This window comes from Engraulis encrasicolus, chromosome 3 (genome assembly GCF_034702125.1).
Source record: "Engraulis encrasicolus isolate BLACKSEA-1 chromosome 3, IST_EnEncr_1.0, whole genome shotgun sequence".
Lineage (NCBI taxonomy): Eukaryota > Metazoa > Chordata > Actinopteri > Clupeiformes > Engraulidae > Engraulis > Engraulis encrasicolus.
Window position 1 is genome coordinate 22,721,598 of NC_085859.1, and position 20,322 is coordinate 22,741,919.

The 20,322-nt window shown below is 43.4% G+C and overlaps 1 protein-coding gene across 1 annotated transcript in view; it reads left to right on the forward strand.

The window, feature by feature from the left end:
- LOC134445880 (aquaporin-3-like) overlaps nucleotides 1-11,187 on the forward strand; it is a 13,431-nt gene extending 2,244 nt beyond the window's left edge. Inside the window, exons 2-6 of the mRNA XM_063195019.1 lie at nucleotides 4,004-4,130; nucleotides 5,299-5,436; nucleotides 6,110-6,237; nucleotides 8,367-8,584; nucleotides 9,886-11,187. Of these exons, the coding sequence (XP_063051089.1) occupies nucleotides 4,004-4,130; nucleotides 5,299-5,436; nucleotides 6,110-6,237; nucleotides 8,367-8,584; nucleotides 9,886-10,090 (816 nt within the window). The 3' untranslated portion in view covers nucleotides 10,091-11,187. The remainder of the gene's footprint in view (nucleotides 1-4,003; nucleotides 4,131-5,298; nucleotides 5,437-6,109; nucleotides 6,238-8,366; nucleotides 8,585-9,885) is intronic.
- The last annotated feature ends 9,135 nt before the right edge of the window (nucleotides 11,188-20,322 follow it).

Here is a 20,322-nt window from a genome sequence, read left to right on the forward strand (position 1 = left end):
ATGATACCTATGTAGGCCTACTTTTTTTGTATGACGTTCTGAAAGACTGAATGGTATCCTGGGAATATGAAATGAAGCATTAGAGCAGTGTTTCCCAACCTTTTTTGTCTTGCGTACCCCCTAAGCATCTTAGTTGTGCTGTGAGTACCCCCTAATTCATGTTCTATATCGCTTTCTCTGTCCTGATGTGACTACTCCATACATGTTATAATAATTACATTTTTCCACGTACCCCCTGCAGTGTGCTCGTGTACCCCTAGTGGTACACGTACCCCTGGTTGGGAAACACTGCATTAGAGGAGCATCCCCTGTCTGTGTATCCTGTTGCTCATGCCGCTCCCAAACAGACAAACCCCAGGCGGAGACGAGGTGGAGATGCAATCTTTTACTAGACTCGTTATCGGACTTGTTAGGACAAATAAACATGTCGTTTATGCGGGGCAAATTTCCTGCTCCCACACAAACATCCTGACACAAAGGCACCAATACTTTTACTTCCCATTGCCCGAACCCAATTTCTCCTTTTCATAGCTATACTACAAATGGCATGACAGTACAATAACAGTATCGCTTACAATTGCATTGCCATGATCCACTTTTAAGAGACACAATGCAGTAGCACCTATACAATGCAATGGCACGCTGGTGACGTTTCTCATGTGTATCAGTTTACAGCCATCACCACTATGAGGGAAGTGTTGGTCAGCACATAGTCACGATAGGGATGGAGCGTAGGGCATGGTAATATCTGTTAAAAACCCTCATAACATGCAATCTTATTACTACCACTCTGTGTCACTATGGTTGCGACCATCACTATGGTTGCGAGAAATATGGTATACAAACAAATCTGGACTTGACCACTATGACATGACATAGAGTCCTTAATGCAATTGCCATTGTGCAATTGCCATAACACCAAATGTATAGCATGGGGCATGCCTTAATGCATGATTTTGATAAAGTACGTAACATTTGAACATGTGTGTAACACTGTTGGCCATCACATAATGTTGATCACAGAATGCAGTAGCCTATGTAAGATGACTGAGGTGAATGTTTGAGTATGTAAGAAACGTTAGACTCCAACTGTGAGCAGAACACCACAGAACAGCACTTGAGCTCTGCAGAGTAATTCTTACTTCTAATTCTGAAGACAGTGAACCACTAAAACCACACTACTGGTCACACAAGCCAAACTTCTTTGTGTCTCCATTGGTTTAAGGATCCAAAGCCAGAAACAACAACCGTACCCACCTCCTACTACATTGCAATATGCAATACTTAGAATAGAATAGAATAGAATGCCTTTTTGTCATAATATACAGTACAATGAGGTTTACTTTTTACATTTGCATCATTTCATGGGCATGTCAAGAACATAAAATACATGACACTATACACGTCTCACACAAGGATCTTAGGATTGTGACACGCATGAAGTGTATAACACAAAGATGTTGCACATGATCATTTTAAATTCTGGGAGGTGCCAAGAAGACGTGCATAGTGACACGCCAAGGATAAAGAGGACTGGTGACGTGACAGGGAGTGATAGCTCCAGAATGTTTGACTGACTGAGTAGTACAATCCTGTATATCCTCGCCCAATGAAATCACTCTCACCACAACACACTCACAACTCTCAACATTGTGTGCGTAGTCATGCGGCTAATAATGATCGTTTAATGGAAGCGTGCCAGGGCTATGAGTTATGTGCACATGTATACTGTACGTCATACAGGTATTTGAAGGAGTGGAGGGGAGTGGAGGGGGGCGGGAGAGAGAGGGAGAGAGAGAGAGAGAGAGAGAGAGAGAGAGAGAGAGAGAGAGAGAGAGAGAGAGAGAGAGAGAGAGAGAGACAGAGAGAGAGAGAGAGAGACAGAGAGACAGAGAGAGAAAAGAAGGAAGGAATATTATTGTTAATTCATATTGTCATTCTAACATGCAAGCAGAGTGAATGGTTCTGAGGAATCTGTCAGATGGTATCTGCACATAATGAAAAGCATTATTAAAATGTCAATATTAGCATTGTTCTGCTACACAGTAACTTTCCTTTCGGACAGATCCTGTTGAGTCCTCTGACCTGTTCCACAAGAAATACTAACTAACTCAAACCTTGATAATATACCGTCAGTTCAGTCAATACACTTGGAAGTACAAAAGAAGAATATTTGATTTTCACAAAGAGAAGAAAGGCACATGGTCTGCTAGGTGAGGTTAGAGGATGTACTATGCTGTTAATTACGAATGCGCTGTCCCTTCCCAATTTTGATCTTTTCATTACTATTTTACTAAGTAATAAACTAGGTAATATTCACTGGTTGGCTCTAAGTACACTTAGCGACAATTTTTGCCTCTAATAACGTCTATGTGTGGAAATTCAAAACGGCGAACACAAAGTCCCTTGGTCTCACAAAAAGGTCAATTCTCTTATACTACTAAACTCCTCAGACACAATAAGTAGAGTGGTTTCATTCTGAAGGTGATTGGCTCATTGCCTTCTCCACTGGTGTCAGATGATCACTGTTACACCACATGAACAGCCCTTCTTTGTGCATGAGGGGGACGGCGATGACATGTAGAGGTCAATTTGGCCACAACCTGCAGCTGAGGCGGAGGGGAGATGGAGGAACATACAGAAAAACTCTGTTCTGGAAACTCACTTCCGAATGGTTTTGCCTCAGAAGGGCTATTTACATAGAAAAAACTATTTGCTCTACATACGTATGCACCATTTACCTTCTGTGTCCTCTCTGTTTTCTTTGTTGCAATAACAGAAATACTAATGAGCCCATTCAAATTCAACCAAAAACACATGCACTCACAGACAGACAAGTGCTCAAAGGCAAGAGAACTTGATCAAAACTGAGCTAAGCATGCCTGAACAGGATGCACGCACACGCACACGCACACGCACACGCACACGCACACACACACACACTCTCACACGACGCACACGCACTAGCACACACACACGCACGCACACGCACGCACACGCACACGCACACGCACACGCACACGCACACGCACACGCACACACACAAACACACACACCACTTTTCCCCATAATTCATTTCAACAGCCCATAGTTTTCTAAAGGAGATGCGACCAAGTTCTCCCGACAGTTGCCTCAGGGTGTGTCGCTTATTTGACACAGACTTGAAGATCGAGTGTCAGTGATAAGAAGCCGGATCTTGTGGTCAAATTACTGATCATTATCTGAATTTATGCAACTATACCCAGTCAATTGGGTTGCTAGGGCAATGGTGTGTGTGTGTGTGTGTGTGTGTGTGTGTGTGTGTGTGTGTGTGTGTGTGTGTGTGTGTGTGTGTGTGTGTGTGTGTGTGTGTGTGTGAGTGAGTGAGTGAGTGAGTGAGTGAGTGAGTGAGTGAGTGAGAGAGAGAGAGAACGAGAGACACAGGGAGAGAGAGAGAGAGAGAGAGAGAGAGAGAGAGAGAGAGAGAGAGAGAGAGTGTGCACATGTGCGTGCGTGCGTGCGAGAGAGACCGAGAGAGAGTGAGAGAGAGAGAGAGAGAGAGAGAGAGAGAGAGAGAGAGAGAGAGAGATGTTACACATATTGCTAAAAATGCAAGATATTTCAGTGTGCGTGCATGCGTGTGGTTGTGCATAGCTGTGAGGGTATGTGTTTGTGGCAAGTGTTTGGGCAGTTAGGGTTTTTTCGCATGCAGCATTTGTAGACTGTTAAATGTCTGGGATCTGTTATTTCACTGCTGTGATGTTGGTGGTCCAAGTAATGTTGCTGAGCAGACATTTGGAGTGCAGGAGCTAATGTCAACCTCTCTACCCTCTTTCTCTTCCTCCCACACACACACACACACGCACATATGCACACACACACACACACACACACACACACACACACACACACACACACACACACACACACACACACACACACACACACACACACACACACACACACACACACACACACACACACACACACACACACAAACACACCTCCTCCTCTTCTCGTGCAGATGTTTGGCTGCGGTGCGGTGGCACAGCTGGTGTTGAGTGGCGGGACCCATGGCATGTTCCTCACCGTCAACTTCGCCTTTGGCTTCGCAGCCATGCTGGGAATCTTGGTGAGCGGCCAGGTTTCAGGTATGTCCAAGACTTCACCACGCCTCTACGACTCTGGAATATACAGAATAGAATGCGTAGAATAGAATAGGCCCTGCCATGGTCTAACGGTAGGGCACTGGGTTACTACGCCGGCAACCCGGGTTCGATTCTGGCCTGGGCCATTTGCCAATCCTGCCCCATCTCTCTCTCTCACTTGCTTCCTATCGCCATCTGCAACTGTCCTATCAAATAAAGGCAGAAGAAAACCTGAAAAAATATTTTAAAAGAATAGGATTGAATAGAACTTAACTGTGTTAGTTGAGCACAGTTCAATTCTGACCAATAGTTCAACAAATGACGTTCAAATTGGTACCCTTAAACCTCATAAACAGCAAAGGGTCTCTAACATCTTCGGAAAACACCCAAATGTTTTCGAAACCTCACAAGGCCGTCGAGAAGGGGCTTTTCTTGTTGTTTTGGCCCAGGGGCCCGTGTAGTCCTAATCCGTGCCTGCATAAATAAACATCACACAGATCCTGCTATAGTATAAACCAGGCCACGATCATGTGGTCTACTGCACACTGCACAAGCTGTAGTTACGCTTATAGTCACATGCAACTTCCTTTAGACCGTCACCAGTGGTCTGCCGAAAGAACAAAAATAGGGAAATAAGGGTGCAGCGCACACATCTGCAATTTAAACAAGTACCACTGAATGAAAACAGGGCTACATACGTACATCTATAATTTAAGCAGGTGCTGAACCAAAAAAACAGGACCCAAAGGACCAGGAAAAGTTCCCTAAACATTCTGCAGTTCAATGACAGAGCTAGTACAGTGTGCTTGAAGGAATGTCATTTGGGTGGGAATTTCAATAAAAGTTGAAAGAAACTAAGGCATGCTGTAAAAATCCTGTTAAAGTTCGTCTTATTCATGCATGTCATTTTGTGCCAAAACGATTAAGCTGTAAGCAACTGACCTCATTTTTTTTTTTTAATGAAGGTCCAAAATAAGAGAACAGTCGCTTACGGCCTAAAATCCTATGGGTGTGCTTCGTGACATACTGCTAGCCATAGCCATGTGTTTCTTCAATGATGAAGAGCAATTTGCTCAAAGGACCCTCACTTGAATGGCTGTTTTAATGTACGCTAGTTAAAAATGTATGCATACATTATGTATTGCTAGCAGTATTGCATTTGAATCCTCAGGTGGGCATCTGAACCCTGCTGTGACGTTTGCTCTGTGCCTCATGGGAAGAGAGAAATGGAGGAAGTTCCCGGTGTACTTCTTGGCCCAGACCATTGGAGCCTTCTTTGGTTCGGCCATCATTTTTGGCCTCTATTATGGTGAGTAAGAAGATAAACACAATTTTATTGCATTTAAAACATTTATCATACATTTAGAATTCAGTACAATTAACACACAGACACAGTTATTGCCATTTAGCATATTTATTTCATTTATCATATCTGAGCTCTATTATGGCGAGCGCAAGCATTTTTTGTCCCCGTCTCTGAGGCATTGCAAAGCAATTGGGGTCAAAGAAATATTTTAATCTTGAGGGGAAATGAGGCTCGGTGGAAATGAGATTAGTCACTTTTGGACATTGTGAATGGAAAGCTCTTGGCAAAGTTTGTGTTTGTGCTCTTTCTCTCTCTCTCTCTCTCTCTCTCTCTCTCTCTCTCTCTCTCTCTCTCTCTCTCTCTCTCTCTCTCTCTCTCTCTCTCTCTCTCTCTCTCTCTCTCTGTCTCTCTGTCTCTCTCTCCCCCCCCCTCTCTCTCTCCCTCCCTCCCCCTCTCTCTCCACTAATGGTTGGTATGGGGACTTGTCTCAAGAGGAGTCATGTTCAGTTTTAAAGGTGTGCCCGTGTGTGTATAGCCGATTTACCGCAGACCTGGCAAATATGTATTTTACGTTGCTCAGCACTTGGGCAAAATCATTAACCTCAGCTTGAAGTGTTATGCTAACACTTGTCATATGTACTGTATTAATTTATTGTAATGTGATGGTGGTCCTCAGATGCCCTGTGGGACTTTGCTGGGAAGGTGCCTGACGAGCTGCTGGTGGTGGGGGAAAAGGCCACGGCGGGAATATTTGCTACATATCCCGGCAAGCACCTCACCATTGTCAATGGCTTCTTTGACCAGGTTAGCAAAAGTGGTTTTGCATTACATTACATTACATTGCATTGCATTTGGCAGACTCTTTGTAACCAAAGCGACTTACAATCGAGGACATAATCATAGCCAACAGCACAAGCAAATACGAAGTGCACAGGAAATACACAGAACAACTTGTGCAGATGTCAATAGGGTTGCGTTCAATGAATCACGTGGGCCTGTTGACCTACGAACTGAACGCCCTCTCATCCTCCTGCAAGTGCACACAAGCTCCAGTGAACAATGCCCAGGCCGATGGGGTTTCAATCAAATTATACTTTTTTTACGTGAGAAAGTCTGAAGGACCTGTGGGACAAAGGCAGGAGAACTTGATCAAAGCTGCGCCAAGCATGCCTGAACAGCCTCAGAAGACACACACACACACACACACACACACACACACACACACACACACACACACACACACACACACACACACACACACACACACACACACACACACACACACACACACACCAGTACACAAAATCACACAAAACCATACGCATACACAAAAACACACAAAACCACACACACACACACACACACACACACACACACACACACACACACACACACACACACACACACACACACACACACACACACACACACACACACACACACACACATGCACAAAATCACACCAATACACAAAATCGCACAAACACGCACACACACAAATACACAAATACATAAAATTACACAAAACCACAAGCACACAGCCACACACACGCACACACACCACCACCACCTCCACCACCACCATGGGCTAGGCATTGAGTCACGAGTGAAGTATCAATGAAATGAATCTCCTCAATAGAAAGGTCACACCCACAGAAACCACAGGCTGTGAAATTCATGGGCCAGTGCGGTCTCTCATGTGAGTTTAGATAATACCAGTATGCTGTCAAAATAAAGGTGCTTGAATGAATTTTGTAAATCTCTAAATGGTAGGTTCTAGGGAAAGTGAAAGGTTATAGTGAAAGGAGATAGTACACCAAAGCAACACATTGTCCTATTATCAGAGACATTCTAGAATAAGACAATTTTTGCTAATATCATTCTCCTTCTCATCACCATTATTATTACTATTTTAGATGAAATAATTTAAAATAAAATTCCAGAAGCCAGGTAATACCAACAACTTCTCAATCAGGTCCACCTAGTGAGGAGGCTAAACATTTTCTTGATTTGATCATGTTTTTACCAATTAAAGTGATGACAGTGGTTATGGCCTAAGCCCACCAGATCGTTTGAAGGGCTGACATTAAGTCAGTGTTTCTCAAACTTTTTTTAAGCGAGGCACCCTTTCAATTGATGAAAAATGTGAAAGCACCCCAAACCAACGAGCCGTAACATGGTATCGCATCCAATATCACACAAGCTTAGAAAAGCAACTCAACCTATGTTCGAAGTTACAACTTACTGGGGTGACCTACATTTACTTTATTGTGTGTAAATGGCACATGAAAGATTCCACTGACTAAGCATTCATGTATGAATTTAGACAAATATGTATTATTACATAATTGATTTATCAGTCACGTTTTCGCTGCACCCCTGAGGGGGGCTTGCGGCACCCCAGGGTGCCCTGGCACCCTGGTTGAGAAACACTGCATTAAGTGATGCTCATAAGACACTAAGTCTCATAAGACACTAAGTGATGCTCCTAGTTCCACTTAGCTTGCTGTTCCACCCCTCCTCCAGACCATCAGCACTGCCGCTCGGATCATCTGCATCCTGGCCATAGTTGCTAGATATGACATATATAATAACATAGCACATTAAAAAGGATGTATGATATGTAAAATGTAAGCTCCCCATGTTCATGTTCCGTATATTTCTCTTTTTTTATTTTTCATTATGTGTAAAAATGTTATAAAACTTTAGGCCTTCAGTGGGAGACTGATATGTGTAATGCAAACATATTCTTGTGCCTAAATAAAAAAACAATGACCAAAAAAAATGTATGGCACTACCGTACTTGAATTGAGGCTTTGCGTATGTCAACAGAAAACCTTACAGATGTCAGCTTTAAGTGGGGGCATGGACGTCCACACAATCTTAATTATGTATAAGTAATAATAATGTCATGCTGTGTGCTTCTCTAACAGACCATTGGCACCGCTGCCTTGATCGTCTGCATCCTGGCCATAGTGGACCCCCATAACAACCCCATTCCGCAGGGCCTGGAGGCCTTCACCGTTGGCTTTGCCGTCCTGGTCATCGGCCTGTCCATGGGCTTCAACTCCGGCTATGCCGTCAACCCGGCTCGTGACCTGGGGCCGCGTCTGTTCACCGCCATCGCAGGATGGGGCACGGAGGTGTTTACGTAAGTATTGTAGGCATGGGCACCACACATTAGCCTGGCAGGCCAGACTATAACATGAAAAGTGTAGTCTGGCACTGTGTTCAGAGAGGTGAGGGCTGAGGGTTGAACCAAACTGTAGTCGTTCAAATTCCCTCTGCATGCTATGATCAGAGCAACACTGAGTAATCCGCTCCAACATCGAGTGACTAACCTAAAAGCTATCTTTACATGTGAAGACACTAAAGGGGTTAAAGCGCTCAGGAGACTTTGCAGGGTAATATTACTCAGGTGCTCATCTGTACCGGGTGAAGTGTAGGTCCAAAAAAGGAAGGAAAAAAGCAGAGGCACTCTGAGATTTGAGAAAAACATAAAAAAGCCTTTAATTTAACATGGCAAAAACTGAATTTGCCATGTTAAATTAAAGGCTTTTTTATATTTTTCTCAAATCTCAGAGTGCCTCTGCTTTTTCCTTCCTTTTTTGGACCTATCTTTCCATGTATTTTATTATGGTTTACCAATGTCAGTTTGGATAGTAGTTATGATCTAAGCCCATTAGACCATTTCAACCGGGCCGAAACAAAAGAAAGTGATGTCACACTCAAAGTTACACACACATAGTTACACTCGTTAGTCTCGTGACGTTGGACCGCGCCTTTTTATTATCCTCGTAGGATGGGGCTCGGAGGTGTTTACATACGTACATTGTAAAACATTGCAAGCAAGTAAAACGCCAAAAGGTAAGTTGTCCTGCTGCCTTAAGTTTTTAAGTTAACTCACCTCGAGGCTTAACTCACCGTGAGGCTTTCTCAAGTTGAGTTAACTTACAAACTTAAGGTAGCAAGCTAACTTAATTTTTATGTTTAACTGGATGCAATGTTTTACAGTGTACTGTAGGCACAAGCTGTGTGAGTCACTCCTAAGTCGTTAGTCAAACCTGGCTGACAGGTTAGCCACGTGGGTTTGTCCACTCACATACGTACAGTACAAGTAGCAGGAACTTGACCATGCCCACTGGTTTGTTTTGTGACACATTTTTGTCATTGTTTACATGTGACACAATGACAACACAAAGTATCAGTATTGCTCTCTCTCTCTCTCTCTCTCTCTCTCTCTCTCTCTCTCTCTCTCTCTTTCTCCTTCTCTCTCTCCATCTCCCCCTCTCTCTCCCTCTCTCTCCTTCTCTCTGTCTCTCCCTCTCTCTCTCGCTCTCGCTCTCTCTCTCTCTCTTGCTCTTTCTCTCTCTCTCTCTCTTTCTCTCTCTCTGCTTTCTCTTTATTTCTATCCCATAACTTATGATGCCATACCTCTTTATCTATCTACAGGGCGAGGCAGTGTTGGTTCCTGGTGCCCATCTTTGCCCCGTTCCTGGGCACCATCGTTGGGGTGATGGTGTACCAGCTGATGGTTGGCTTCCACACGGAGGGCGAGGTGAGAGACAGGGCTGCTCCTGCCATCGAAGAAGAGACAGTCAAGCTGAACGACGTCACTACCACCACCAAGGACGACAAGAACGGCACAAATGCATAGGGCGTGTCTGTCAGGGATAGTTCCATTCCGTTCTAGAACAGAGCACATTCTAGAACAGATGGTTGCTCCATATGAAATGCTCCCTTGTTCACTCTTATGTGCGCCAAGTAGAAGAGGACAGAATGATGTGACTCTGTGCAACGTCCTAAGTAGTGCACTATATGATGAATAAGTGAACTTTTCAGACATGATTGTTGTCTGCCCAAACGCAGTACGTAAAGGTTCCATCCTGTGTGATAGACCGGAGATGGGAAGCTTCAATGTTCAGGAGGTGAAATAAAGGGAACAATCATTTTGCTCCTTCCCCTGTTTGTCAGCAGCCACACGATATCTCCAGCTAGTTCTACCTCCTTGTCTTTCAATAGCTCTTAACCCGCACAGAGGGCATAGCCTACATTTTGAACTTCCTGAACAAAAAGCTTAGACTTTTGTTTTGCTATTGTACAGATACACCCAAAGCAGCTCTTTTTTGGTCCTAAGTATTTTCTTGCTCCCTTTTTTGTTTCAGTACAGTTTTAAAGAACTTGTTTTAACTGAGACTTGTATTTTTTCTTTGTATTAAACTTTTTATCAAAGTTAATTCATTAGCTTGGTTTAGTACATTTGCTAAACAGTAGTGCAGTTTTATATATTTTTCAGGATTTACATGTTGTACATTAGCCTATTTATATTGAAAAGTGTTTTTTTTTTCTTTAATGTCTCAGCGATATGACACCCCCTGCACTGTAGGGCCTACAGCATATTTCAGTGAAATGTTTTCTGCTATTCTTGTATTCCTGGAGAGGACCATAAACATAATGTAAAAATGTTGACAATAAAAGCATTTTTGTAAACTGTAGTCTTGGCTCTGTCCACCAAATAATATACAGAGCAGATCAATCCAAATACTAAGACCTACACAAAGGAATCAGTATACTTATCCAAAACCAATGTTTAGTTCAGTTCCATTAATGTCCAGGTTAGCCTGAATATTTTTTGTACTCATTATGTTTCATGACATATGTACAACACTCAACAATGGCTGCTTTATTTTTATTTTAAAGAATGTATGTTATACAAAATATACCTTTAAAAGTTTTTGAATAAAAAAAACATGACTTACACCTGATTATTGTTTGGGAATTCCTCCAGTATCCTACAATGCTACAATGACTTGCAATATGATCTTTTTTTTAAAAAGAAAACAAATCTGAAGAGACTTCTTTCTAACAAAGCTAGATATTGACCTTTTGCCCTAACAGGAACAACCAAACATGGGTGTAGCAACAGGTGGGTCTGGTGGGCCTGGACCCACCCCTGGTCGAATACATGCCCATAGGACATGGATATGGCCATTAAAAGGCCAGTTGAGACAAAATCCAAATTACCCTAATAATGGAGACAGCTGCAAATATTTAAAAAATGGTGAGGACTCTTACTTCATTCAAGACAATTCAGAAAAGGCGCTAAATGTTCAAAATAGTGCACATGTCCTTTAATAAATTAATTTGCATCCCTAGTTTCAGCATTTCATCAACCACAGTAGCCTACAGTATAATGTGTCTGGATTCTTTGCTTCCACCTGGTCGTTATCGATGAGATCAGCGGCCACATACATTTCACACCCATCCCATCCCATCCCATCCGCATTCCCATGAACCTCCATGGCCTGGCTGTTTGACAAGTCTTCGCCCTCCCCATTATCAACTCTCTTATGTGGGGTTGGGTAACGACAAAGTCCTGCATGTTCAGAATCTGGGCCCAGGGCCTCTGACAGTTTTGTCCAGGCCCGAGACAAAGTCTTCTGAAAGCCCCACACCCCACACCCACCCAATACATACAATGCAAAGAGAGCCCAATTCTGGGCACCCTTTCTCCCTGGGCCCGGGAAAACTGATCCCTTTCTCCTACCCTTGTCGGCTTCCCTGTCTGGACCCATTCGATCCAGCTTCGTGACAAGGCCTGAATCGCGGAGGCCCTGGCCTATTGTTGCGCAGGTGTTGAAGTGAGACTCAGCCTGGTGTTCTGTGTCATAATGCCGCCTTTGTTCGAATGTGGGTTGAGAGCCATGGAAGTGGAGAGTGGGGTTTCATGGAGATTTGGCCAGAACATGTTTTTTGTCTTTGTTTTTTTTTTCTTGCCCCTTTTGTGCATCATCATCTCTGATGCCTCTCTCTCTCTCTTTTAATTCCAGACGGAGCTGAAGGAGAAGGAGCTAGATTGGGTTGAACTCTCTCTCTCTCTCTCTCTCTCTCTCTCTCTCTCTCTCTCTCTCTCTCTCTCTCTCTCTCTCTCTCTCTCTCTCTCTCTCTCTCTCTCTCTCTCTCTCTCTCTCTCTCTGTATTTGTGTACCCCTTCAAGCATTCAAAAGGCTTCACGGTAGGTACTTACCTACAGCAGCAGATTTTCAGCCTGCAGTGGAAAACTACCCACGTTTAAGACCATAGCCATGCCAATCGTTTTGATCTCTCACACAAGGAAAAAAAGAAGGGTAAAGCGTGATGCCATGGCCTTGTATTCCTGGTGGAGATTTTTATGCACGAACCATTAACTGAAGTTGTTCAGGCATGCCTTGTACAAAGGTCTTAACAAAGGGGAATACAACTACTGCAGGAGTTACACCATGTAAGCAATAAATGACTTGATGCCCACACACCAGGGGTGGATATTACTGTTAACAAAATTTGAATATTTACAAGACACAGAGAAAGAATAAATGGAAAGTGAAAAAAAAGGCATAAGCCCGTCACTGAAATGAAAGCAGATGATAATTTTGTGCCAAAAAATTACATGTTCTGTATAATCTCAATTTTGAATCTCGAGTCTTGATCTACACCAGCCATTTCTGCAGACACTATCTAAATTTCAGCACTCACAGTGGGTCTGCATGTCTGCCTGGGGGAAAAGATCGGTGTGTGGGTAGAGCTCTATGCCTCTCTCTCTCCCTGTGTGTGTGCGTGCATGTGTGTTCGTGCGTGCGTGCATGGGTGTGTGTGTGTGTGTGTGTGTGTGTGTGTCTGCGCATGTGTGTTTCTGTGTGTTTGGTTTTGAGGGCTAATGGGGCATCTCCAATTGAGCATAATCATGATCTGTTGGAGACATGTAGGATTTATTTGGAGACGTTCCAGAGATGTTCTCTCTGAGCGTCCATTATGCTAGTCTGTGTTTTTTTTAACATAAACATTAACTGTGAGTGTCTGGATCTCAGTGTTTGTAGAGCTTTAGGGGAACTTATTCTGTTGGTGGGCTATCCAGTGGTCTTGTTATTATTTATTTATTGGCCTACTACCCCCATCTCCCCCATCCTCTTTTCGAGGGCAACATTTTTTATAGTGGTCTGTGTTTCTTTTCTTTTTTTCAGTCTTTTTTTCCAACTTTATTTATGTTAGGATACTGAAGGTGGTGACAGGAAGCGAGTGGGGAGAGAGAGACGGGGAAGGGCCGGCAAAGAACCCGTGCCGGGAATCGAACCCAGGTCAGCCGCATGGTAGACGAGTGCCCTACCGTTTGGCCACGGCAGGGCCGGTGGTCTGTGTTTCATATGCTGCACTGTATCTGGAGGAGCCTAATTTCAACCAAGAAACACCACATAATGAGGCAATGTACAAGACACATATCATATGGCATAAACAATGGATGGAAAATATCACATAAAGGATGCAGACGAGTTCAACTGTACACCAACTAGAAGACTCATATCCCATATCGATAGCACTGAGCTATCGGTCTGGACCTTTTCTTTTTTAAGTATTTGTTACGGGTTTTTCGAGCCTTTATTTGTTTTTCATGAAATAGGATAGTGGAGGAGAGACGGGGAAGGGCCGTCAAAGGACCCGGGCCGGGAATCAAACCCGGGTCGGCTGCGTAGCAGTCGAGTGCCCCACCATTAGCGCCAGCATGGTAGGGCCCGGTTTGGTCCTTTACCTTAGTGACATTGTGCTGTACCTCCCATGCCACTGACGGGTGGCCCAAGGACCCGGGACCAAGAGGCGAACTGCACAGGATGACCTTGATTACACTGGCTCCATAGAACCGGATGACCTTGATTACACTGGCTCCATAGAACCGGATGACCTTGATTACACTGGCTCCATAGAACCGGATGGGTAGGTTTAGAGGGGTGAGAGTAATGGATGCCAACTGGCAGAGTTAGAACGTTAGTAAATCTCCCTCCCAAAGCCTCATTCAGTACTGTATCAGTAGCGCTGGGCTATTAGTATATGGACCTTTTGACTCTGACTTTATAAATATATGTGAGAGATTTGACAGGAAACGACTGGGGACAGAGAGAGATGGGGAAGGTTCGGCAAAGGACCCAGGCCAGAACCGAACCTGGGTCGCCGGCGTAGCAGGCAGTGCCCCAACGTTACAGCCACAGTAGATCTGCCTTACAGTAACTTGATTCAAGCCATTTGCTTCACTTGGGTACATAGGCCATTGATAAACAACCTCCATTTCACTCGGTTTGTGGCTTTCTGTTGAAGCTCTCCCCAGTTCAGCCAACTCTCAGACATTGCTGCCCTTTTGCTTCTTCTCCAGCTGTTCCTGGGGCGACCTTGTTTCCTTTTTCCTTGGGGGTTCCACTTCAGGGCTTGACGGGTGATATCTGTGTCAGGTTTTCTAAGGGTGTGACCAATTCAACTCCATCCTCTTCTCAGTAGGGTCTGTTTACTCTATCTTCACTTAGGGCAGCCATGGCCTATAATCATGGTTACGGGGTTTGTATGTGGATCAAAGTTGCAGGTTCAAATCCCACCCTCACTGGTAGGCAGACTGACTTTGGTCCTCCTGTCCTGCTACACCCTCATCCATGTCTGACGAGCCCTTGAGCACCTATTGATAGCATCCCACTGCTCCAAGGACTGTGAACTAATGATTTGTAATTATTGTACACATTATACCAGATAAATATACTGTAAATATGTGTATCCATAGTTAAAACGGACTACGTTTAAGCATGCCCGCAAATGGGATATGCCTTTTCAAACTATGCATCTGCCTTAGTGGGTACGGGGCCTAACCGCAGAAATACACCAGCGGCGATCTGAGCGAGTCGCGCGACGGAAGTAATTGACTTTGTATTGAGTCGAGAGACAAAAGAGATTCTGGAGACTAGAGCGATTTGCGCGACCAGCGCGACAATTTGAAGTTGAAATCTTTTCAACTTTCTATGACGCGGTTCGGCGACAGCCAATGACTGTATAGAGGTCAGTAACCACAGCCAATGGGAATGCTTGAATGCTTTGCCTTCCGCCTGTACGGACATACTCTAGTCTCCTCAGTCTCTCGTATCTCTTGCTGCTACACTCTGTCGCTTGAGTCGCGTCGCCGCTGGTGTATCTCTGCGGTTAGGGTACTGTAGTGAGTACGTCTAGACTCAAGACATGCTTTTATACCCTCCTGTTTTGGTCCTGGTTTTATATCACGTTCTTCTTCTGCAGCTTCCAGCAGACCAGGTTGTGGAGGTGGAGATGGAGGCATAGGCTTTACCAGCAGCTCTCCCTGCTTCCTGTTGTGTCTCTCAATAAAAATGCCTCTTAATTGCCTGTTTTTGCGTAAAAGTGTGGCCTCAGCCTTTTTTTCCCCCACTTTTTGTCTGTTTTTCTTTTTTTTCCAAACGTGTGCTTTTTCTTTTTCTTCTTCATACCAAAACACATGTGTGCACCACGTGTGCACACCTCTGAAGAGCCAGATCACAGGGGCTGAAAAAAAAATGATTGAACTTTTTTTTCCTTCAAAATTCTCACTGAGACGCCATGCAGGTTTGCTGCCACCGGGTGTTTGGGTTTTTGCCCAAGTTTTTGCCTCAGTGATGATTATTTGATTATTATTTTCACTTAAGGCGTGTGGAGGGGAAGGTTAGAATGCAACCTGTATGCATCTTGCCATGGTAACTTGCACAGAACTGCAACTTACAGTATGTAACACTGCATACTTGCCTGTATTTTAATGGTCACTACCTATTTGGGGCCTGTTCAGATTGACAACTGAACCTGGTAAAAAACAAACAAACAAACAAACAAACAAAAAACCATCTGTCCATTAGATCAGCTTCTTTGTGCACCAACATGTCCACCAGTCAAAATAAACAAAGTTAAAGTCAAAGTGAAAGACTGCTGCAGGCCTTCACACATGATGCACAGCATGCGAGCCCACAAACAAGGTTTCACACCTTCTACCTTCTGCCCTATATAATCACAGGGGGGAACACTATTTTGGCAGGCTCCATTTCCTAGGAAATTTCCATAGGCCCCGCCAAATATACTGGGGGAGCGTGCCTGGTGGATGGCTCATAATGGAAGGATAGGGTTTGCCATTCAGACGCGTCGCGATACCAGAAAAAAATGATTACAGCCAAACCCACAAAGTGGCTGCCCGAACCTGCTCAGTCATGTCCCAAATTTATTTCTTTGCTTTAGTGGGTTTTTTTGCGTCTTCTGCGTGCAAAGTCTCTGACTGCAATGGATGGGTGAATTTGCTGAAAGGCCTCAAACCCAAACCTTTTGTACAATTCTACACATACGTGAGAATGGGCTGTTGTACAGCAGGGTTTCACCCAACACTGTTAAGGCGGCCACCTTGATAACTAACTCCTGCTACCTTGACTTGGTCCTCTGAAAAGATATTTTGCATCACAAATGTAATTTCTAAAGTTTTTTTCTGGGATTCATATCTTATTTCATATAACTGTGCAACATGGCCTTTCTGGTGGTGCAAATTGTCAAGTTTAGGGTATTCAAATATGTTAAATGTGCATATGTGTTTATACAACCCCTGGCAAAAAAGTATGGAGTATCATTCAGTCATTCTATTTTTATAGAAAAAAGACTGATCAAAGATGCCACACAAAACACATTTTTTCCTCTGAGTCTCCATACTTTTTCTCTATGCATGCTGCAAAGAAGTATTACTTACTAAAACATTTTTTTCTCTTTTAGTCTCTTTCAGCCAGACTGTGGCCCTTTCAAATAACTTGTCTGTGATCCATCTTTGTTCTACAAAATTAAAACGACTAAATGAACATCCCCCATGATTCCATACTTTTTTGCCAGGGATTGTATGTATGCAGTGTACACGTCAACATGAACTGGGCCAATGAAACGGCTATAAGCATGGCCTCAGAAACAGTTACAAAGATGTCAAAACACAAAATGTCATTTGAGAGTTGCATTTGCCATGTGGTGGTTGTTAAGTTTTGGACTGGGGTCATTTCAGTTTAGGCGGAGGATTCCTAAAGGAATCTTCAACTACTTCTACCCTCAGCTTTTGCCATTGGCTGTTGTCATTCTCACTTATTGCAAACAGATTGAAATCCAAACCAGCGCCCAATACCACTTGTGCCTTGGCACATCAGTTTTGGGGTGGGGAAGGAGTGGTGAGGTTAGAGAGGAGACTAGACAAGACAAGAACTCTTGGTAAACAAGTTTTTTATTGCTTAATTGCTAGTTGCATAATTGTTAGTATTATATATTGAATCAAATATGCTGTAATTTCCCAAATGTGTTTTTTTTATGCATGATGGGTCTATCTGTCTCTCTCACTGTCTCTCTCTTTGTGTGTGTGTGTGTGTGTGTGTGTGTGCGTGCGTGTGCGTGTGCGTGTGCGTGCGCGTGCATGCGTATAGTGTGAGAATGTGCCCTTGATTCAACCGAGATAGCGCTCTTAGAGAGGTCCCTTTTCAGTCTCAGGTTTAGAAGACTTTTTAATCTAGGATGGCAGATGGGCCAGCACACTATTATAAACTTCTGCGATAACATCAAGTTAGATGGTGATACAACTTGACATAAAATGGCAAAAAAAGATAAAAGTAATATACAGTGTCTTTCTTACCTGTCAGCTCTGTCTTCACTTCTCAAAATCAGGCTTGTGCAGTGTGTGTGTGGACTCTGAGATTGGGCATTGCCAGGTCAGGGTGTTCCAAGGCTGTGGTTCTCCATTTGAGCGGCCAAACATTTTGGTATGCTCTATGGAAAAGCACATTTCATGAAAATGTGCCATTCCTTTGAAGCCAATCAGTCTCTTGCTTTTTTATTGTGCATGGTATCCCTTTCATGCAGATGGGATCGCTGGCGATTCCATTCACTACTTGCTGAAAAGGCTTAACTAGCCTACATCATAACATTGCTATGACATTACCGAGAGGTAAAATATTACAACCGTATCTCACTCATTTCGTGAAGTATTCACAAAAAAAATGGATTAATTTTCGTGGTGCATCCACGTTATTTACCGCCTTTCGTAAAGTCTTAACGAAAATAATAGATTAATTTTCACGCTGCCTATTCACTTGAATTGCCCGACTGTTGCCTAGCGACGCACTAGTTTGATGCCCTTTTGGTAGCCTACCCTCACATGGTAATCAAACATTTCAAACAAGCAATTTAGGGTTAGGTTTAGGGTCAAGGTTAGGCTTAAGGTTAGGGTTAGGGTTAAGGTTAGGGTTAGGTTTAGGTTTAGATTTAGGGGACATAAGGCGTAAGTACCGAAAGGGCATCGAATTAGTGAGTCCCGAGTGTATCAGCAGTGTTCTGTCAGCACCCCCTCCCTGCCCCTGCAGACGTTTGGATAACCATAGCAGCAGTGGGGCAATTCAAGTGAATAGGCAGCGTGAAAATTAATCTATTATTTTCATGAAGACTTTACGAAAGGCGGGCAATAACGTGAATGCACCACGAAAATTAATATATTATTTTCGTGAAGACTTTACGAAAGGTGTGAGATAGGGCTCCATATTAAGACATGGACCTTACCATTTTGATGACAATAAGGTAATAATAGCATCTCTGCTTGGAAGTTAATGTGAACCAGTTGCTCATTAATTTCAACACATTGTACACCAAATAGGACATGGTGCACAGTATGGCAACGCACAATACTGCTGTTTGACCAACGACTAGACTGTATGATCATGGGAACGTGACCATGTCTTCTTCACATACCCTTATCAGCTGCTCTTCCTGCTCCTCCTCAGTCACAAACCACTGCATGAAAAAGAAAGACCCGTCCACGCCAGGCCAGGCCAGCCCCACAGCCGTCGGTCATTGGGTTCAGCGAGAGGGCTTTTTATCTTGTCCTTCGACAGTCTAGATCAATATCTAGGTCAGAGTCATTTGCTGCTCATCTTCTTTGCGATGATAATGAGTTGAATTAGCGTGAGCTGGTACTACGGTACATCGCCACCGCCTACTGTGCCTATATCTTCACTTTACAGTGCTGTTTTTAAATATCTAAAGTATATATGTTTGTATTTGCAGCACAGTATTGGTCATCTCTTTAACTTCATTCCATTCAGATATGACTTAACTTGTGGTCAAAGAGTGACAAATCACAGCACACTCCGATTTCCACTGTTAACTAACGCCTTTCATCTGGCACTTCATTCGCATTATAACTTATACGCCGTCTACCTTATGGATGCCATTTCATGCATGCCAAATGCACTTTCAGATGCACACTCAAAAATGCCATGCACCCTCACACATAGCCTACAGATACAGGGCTGGACTGGTAACCTGGCATACATGGCATTTTCCTGGTGGGCCGACAGTCCTCGGGAGACGACGCTGTTGTTTTTTCTTTATTTGTTTTTTTTCCCTTTCAGACTGGCCCTCAATTTCTATGGGCCAGCACAGTGGACGGGGCTCCTAGTAGACAGGGGGCTGGGAGAAGGGCTGGTCTATGATAAAAAAAAATCCCCAGACTTGTTTTTTGGTCTCAGTCCAGTGCTGTATGGATATGAAGAGTTCAGATGCAAAACCCCCTAACTCCATTTCTGAAGACCTGCACTTCTATATTTTTAGAGAACCCCATTGTTGATTTGGTTTACATTCATGTACTTGATAATACAAATAAATTGTTATATTACATAAATAAAATAAAAAAATATAACATTTTGATAGCATTGTATTAAATAAAAATGAATTAAGATTATTTTCTGAAAAGGCACTTAGGGGTTTTGCATCTGAACTATGTAAACACCATTATACACTCTCAAGCCTCAAGGACCCTCAAACATGGATGTGCACCCACAGCAAATTCATACACACCATAAAGATGACAAATGTAACCCTCAAACATGACTTATATACCCTTAAACCATATGGACTACGATTAACAGGCAACCTCAACCATGCTTTAAGCACCCTGCATGAAACTCATGGCTAGGTTATCTCATATGCATGTCTGGGCACCCTTGAACACCACAAAATATGTGACTCTACACCAAACATCCTAGGGCAGTAATAATATTAAAT